Source organism: Triticum aestivum, chromosome 7D, assembly GCF_018294505.1.
Source record: "Triticum aestivum cultivar Chinese Spring chromosome 7D, IWGSC CS RefSeq v2.1, whole genome shotgun sequence".
NCBI lineage: Eukaryota > Viridiplantae > Streptophyta > Magnoliopsida > Poales > Poaceae > Triticum > Triticum aestivum.
The window spans coordinates 32,853,808-32,859,604 of record NC_057814.1 but is presented as its reverse complement, the minus strand read 5'-3'; the positions used below and the strand labels follow the sequence as shown (position 1 = coordinate 32,859,604).

Sequence of the window (5,797 nt, the reverse complement as noted above, 5' to 3'; positions counted from 1 at the left end):
AAGCAATAGCAGGTTCTTTTTTACTAACCAAACAGAAGTTCAGCTTGGAGCTACCATAACGAGCAATTTAGTAATAATGGTCTTTATTACGTGTAACACCATGAATAGCTTTCTTAGCATGATTGTTCTTCTACCTGGTCTGCTTCCAAGGTACCAGAGGAGAAATTCTCCCAAATCTATCATCTTGAACAAGAGAGATTATATTTAGTATAAACTTACCCAAGTTGATTTGGATACAAATTTTCTTCCCCGTATTTATGAGATAATAGTAAGAGATATTTTTTAAGTCTTATGTGAATTAAATATACTTTTCAAAAGGTTTTGCTTTCTATTTATGTTGAGGGATGCAATTTATATACTACTATGAGAAAAGATGAGATGTAGTGAAGTATGCAAACTAAGGTGTGCACAGTGGTACTCTTGAAACATAAATACAGTTGAAATATTAAAGTTACAATAAAATGAGAAATAAAAGTAGATGGAAACTATGTGGATCAAATGCATCAAAATCTTAATTAAGAACCCATATATATGTATATTCCTTATACTACATCGTTAGATTTATAAATTGTAAGTATGAAAAATCAGTGTCGTAGAAAATTTACTATGCACCAAAGGCACAACATTATAATGCTTGCAACAACCAAATAACTACAATGAACCCCAAATGACATAATGTATTTTTTTCCCGCCAATGAGGGCCTACATGCTCCTAGAAACTTGAACAAGACTCAAGTAACAAACACGATAGTTGATGAACTATTTTTTCTAATCGGTCGATAAGATTGTGATAAAAAAAATTGCAAGGTGAAAAAGTACCCTACTTCAGCTATGTTGATTACCCTAACCGAATCGACCAACCAACATATTTGACTACCCCTTCTGTCAATCGATCACATATCCCTCGGTGTTTTCCAATCCGGAACTGATGGTCACTACAATTGCAACAATGGTCCATCATTTCCATCAAAATAGCGAGTTGTAGTTTAGGAAGGTGCACATGCTCGATGCTACGCAGATTGCAAGGGAAGGTAGTAGAGTGACGTTGTGGAGGATCCCGATGCCCAGGTACCCTAACACAGTGATGGTGCAGTCCGCGAGCACCCCCACAAACGTGTCAGCCTCCATCGAGAGGAGCCCACCATTTTATGTCGAGAGGGAGAGTCGTGATGACATCACGCTCACCAACAGAGAGAGGTTGATGCCCGCATTTCATGGCAAGAATTTTAGACACTCTCCTCGGTGGGAGATGAGACATATACTACAAGAGAATGTTCGAAGATTTGTTACCTTCAAGAACTTCAGCAGACACTAATGTAACGAGAGCTGAGGCAACATACTAGATAACAAAGTATGTGCTCGTGACTTTGAAGCTGAAAATAATGCCCACTACCAATGTAATTTGAGAACCCATCAAGAGTTTCTTGTAAAAATGGCAACAACATTGGTAAGATGTCCATTCTGATGTTGGCAGGGCAGCAGAAAACTGTTAATACCTATAGGCTTAAGGTAACACGAAATTGTGAAGGGCTCAGACGCAAGAGAAAACAACAATTCCACTGATTCTACCTTTTCTTGTACTCCAAGAAAGTCATGTACTCTCTATTATATACGCCCATGAAACTCAGCAACAAACAACGATTCTATCAATCCATTTCTAATCCTTTTACAGCTGCACGCGCTTGCCCTGTCATGCATACCACCGCGTGAAATCGCAACCGAGCTGAGCACTTCCACTACGCGCATGTTTGGCCGCCTACCTCTGCGCTAACATGTCACCACCGGCCTGCGACTTGTCGGCCAGCCGCCTCCATCATGCACAACACCATCCCTTTTGAGAGCCATTGCTAGGTCATGCCCTCGAGGAGAGATGTGTGTGGGTGCAGCAAATTTTGGCCAGGAAAGGACTGAAAGAAAAGGATATAGGGGCTATTTTGGTAAGCCAATGAAATCTGACAACTCCATTTGTTGGCTAACAGAGTGTGGTTGTTGAAATATCACGGGAGTGGTATTTTGGTATGGGAAACCTGAACTTGGGTGCCATTCTAGCACTTTGTTTTTTGATAGTGGTACATTGACACTTGTGGTTTTAACTAGTGGTATTTTTGCTAATCTCTCTTCGAAAGATGGAGGTCAATAGAGTTACTTCACCAAACTTTCTTTTCTCAGTCACCATTTTTTTCCTAGAGCTCGTGTGTTGCCATTGGAATAGTAACCCCTTCATTCTAAAACATAGTGCATATTAGATCATCTCTAACACGTCCCCTAATATTCAAATTTGAGGAGAAATGGTGATGTTTAGGGGGAAAGACATATATATTAGATCCCACAAAACCAAAAATTCATAAATATTACCCCCCCCCCCTCCCCACAAAACAAAAACTCCCCCATAGCCACTCACTTTTAGTCCACCCATGTGCAAAAGTTTGCGTCACCTCCCGCTCCCACACAGCCTTTGTCCCACACATGCATGCATGCTTGCACATCATGTCAATTATTATTACATGTCTGATTGAAGTTGTGTGACATCACAAGCCATGCATTTACTCGTAAGCAAAAATTTTGCATCAATTTATCCATGCAAACCATGCCACATTATCACGTCATGTATGTCTTTTTTCGGAAGAATCTAGTCATGTACTCTGTTAGTTCTCTATAAAGAAAGTCATGCATGTTGCGTACAAGTTAAATATTTTGGATTAATTTTAATTCTATTATGGATGATTTATGTGTTGGATGCTTGAAGCAAAAAATAATAGTTCATGTTCCATATTTATGTGAAAAGTTGGTGGCACATTTAGTTCAATTCAAAAATAAATTATTTTTGTATACATCAATTTGTAGCATACAACTTATGTTTTATTGTTCCTAAAATGTAAACAACTGAGAACACTTTTACATTTTTTCATTAGTTTTAGTTGTTTTTTAGAACTTATTTATGCATTAGTTTAAACACGGTTTTTGGCAACTCGCTGGAAAATCTGCTACTAAAACAAAGTTCTACACTGGGAGCCTATTCTTCAATAGGCTGAAGTGCATCATTTTAGCGTGAAGAAAAATGTTATTATTGATATATCACTGTGTCATTTGAATTAAGGAATCCCACCGAACTTGTATTTTCCTTCCCATACATAATAATTTAATGTATGACATGTCAGAAGTATATGAAACCTAGATTTTCTATTCATGTGCATTTGTTATACCTGAAAGAGATTTGGAACATTATTTTGGTTCACAATTAAGCGTCTTTTATAGGGACAACATTTAAAACCATAGGAAAGTTCTAAGCCATCAAATCTACCTGCACTAGTAGAAAAACGACCTTACGTCATCTCATTAGTCCAGGTTCGATTATGGCCCGGTACTAATGGTACCATTAGTCCCGGTTCGATTACGGCCCGGTACTAATGGTACCATTAGTCCCGCTTCGAACAGCTATGCATTAGTCCCGGTTCATTTGTGACATATAGTCTCGGTTTCTGTCACAAACCGGGACTAAAGGGGTGGTGGCAGGCTGGCGTCAGGCCGGGGCCTCACGAGCCCCTTTAGTCCCGATTTGTGACACAAACCGGGACTATAGGTTAGACCTTAGTCCCGGTTTGTGGCTCCAACCCGGACTAAAGGGATTCTGCAATTTTCAAACTCTACCCCCCCCCCCCCCCGCCTTTTCATTTAAAAAAACAAAAGAAAATGATAAAAACTTCAAAAATTAAAATCCTTCGAGATGTAGTTATGTTACTACATGTACTAGTTAGGGAAATTTAAAAACTTCAATTTCGACATGTTTTGCAAAAAAGTGTTATGAAAAAGTAAAACGACTATAACTTTTGCATACGATGTTGGAAAAAACGTATAATATATCAAAATGTTCAGCACGAAAAGCCAGTTCCGATTTCGACGGCCGTAGGCCATTTTGCAAATTTTTAGAATCCTCAAATTCTGAAAGGGAAAAAAGTTATGCTCAAATTTCATTTTTTTTGAATTTTGGTCAAACTATGGTCAAACTACTTATTCAAGAAATATTAGTGTTAATAAATAATTATTGTTTTTTACATAATAGTTTCAAACTCAAACGGTGAAAGGTGTGACTTCATGCTCAATCTAAATTCCTAAGGATTAATAGGATTGACAGCTTACTATTGTTAGGAAATCAACAAGTGCAGACTTGGAAAATAGGGGGAATAGAACTCGAAAGTTAAGCGTGCTCAGGCTAGAGTAGTGAGAGGGTGGGTGACCTGCCGGGAAGTTAGACGATTTGGAATGTGTGATCCACACTTGAGCAGTGATGAGGGTGATTAGATTAAATTGTCAAATAATTTATAAATTTGAAAATCGGAAAAAAATAAAGAAATTTCAAAATAAATCAAAAACAAAATTCAAAAAAATTCCTTTAGTCCCGGTTGGTGTTACGAACCGGAACTAAAGGTCCCCCAGCCCCCGGCGCGGGCTCGTGCCACGTGGTGGGCCTTTGGTCCCGGGTTATGTTGAACCGGGACTAGGGGGCCTTACGAACCGTGACTAAAGCCCGATTCTGCACTAGTGCTGGGCCTACATGATTTATAATTATTATGGAAATTTTGGTGAAGTTTATGTAATATAATTAACCAAAAATTTCTTGCTCTAATTACAGTACAGATTTGACAATTTTCATATAGGGATCCGCTAGAGATGCTCTTAGTTTTTAAAATGAGGCTTCTTGGGAAAGTTCCCTCCTTTCTTTCATTGGTAGGTAGGTTAGGAGAATCAAACCCAGATGGCTTGAGTGGAAAATAACGCACTGGCCATTGCGTTAGGAGGCTCTCCCCGATTCTCTTAGTTTTGAACTAAGTCAACCTTAGTTTACTGTGGTCAGGTTTATCAAAAATCAATATTCACCACTACCAAATAAGTAACTATATCCACATAAAATATATTTTATATTGTATCTATTTGGTATTTTATATTTATCTGGCCAAACATTTTGGAGTTTGTATACACTTTGAAACGAAGATAACATTTCTATTTATTTATTTTGGCTCACGGTAGACAACGAATGAGCTAGTTGCTCCCAATTAATTAAGTAATAGGCCACTGTAAGGCTTGAACATTTTGATGACAAACTGACGAACAACCCCAACGGATGGATCCGTTGACACTTTATTACCACACAAACAGACGCGCATGCAATACATGCATGGAAACACACGGCTTACAATACAGAGTAGAACGTATGAGCTAGCTGCTGGCTTCAGCGCTTGCGCTGCCATGCTGCCTGACGGACGGTGCTGTGGCGTGCAGGCGGAGTCGCCAGGGTCGCAGCCGGCCTAGCAGCCCGTGCCGGAATAGGTGCAGCGGCATCTGGCCTCGCAGGGCGGCGGGGGCGTGCACACAGCGATGCAGACCTTCCCTTTCGGGCAGGGCACACACCCGCAGCGCCCGATGCACGTCTCTAGAGCGTTCGTCGGCTGCCCCGACGCAGCCGGGGCCAGCGCGGCCGCGCAGAGGGCGGCCAGGAGGACGAAGGCGGTGAACTTGAGAGCGGGAGCAGCCATGAGATGAAAGGAGAGGAGATGGTATGCTTTGGGTTTGTGATGATCAGATGGAAGGCCGACACACTATTTATAGGCTACTAGTAGTTGATTGACCATCAAGTAGTTTGAATTGTGCAGCATGTGATATTGACTTCACGTTACATGCTCATCTAGAGAGGATAACTCACGATATACAGTTGACGTGGAGAGGATCGTTCCGATCGGATCCCATTAGCTCCAACTTCTGCCGTCCTCATTTGAATTTTCGCTAACAGCACACCTTTTTT

At 40.3% G+C, this 5,797-nt stretch overlaps 1 protein-coding gene across 1 annotated transcript; it reads right to left on the bottom strand.

The window, feature by feature from the left end:
- Window positions 1–5,092: 5,092 nt before the first annotated feature.
- Window positions 5,093–5,566, bottom strand: LOC123166407 (uncharacterized). The gene has a single exon (XM_044584203.1). The coding sequence runs from the start codon at window positions 5,529–5,531 to the stop codon at window positions 5,304–5,306; it is 228 nt and encodes a 75-aa protein (XP_044440138.1). The 5' UTR covers window positions 5,532–5,566; the 3' UTR covers window positions 5,093–5,303.
- Between the last annotated feature and the right edge of the window lie 231 nt (window positions 5,567–5,797).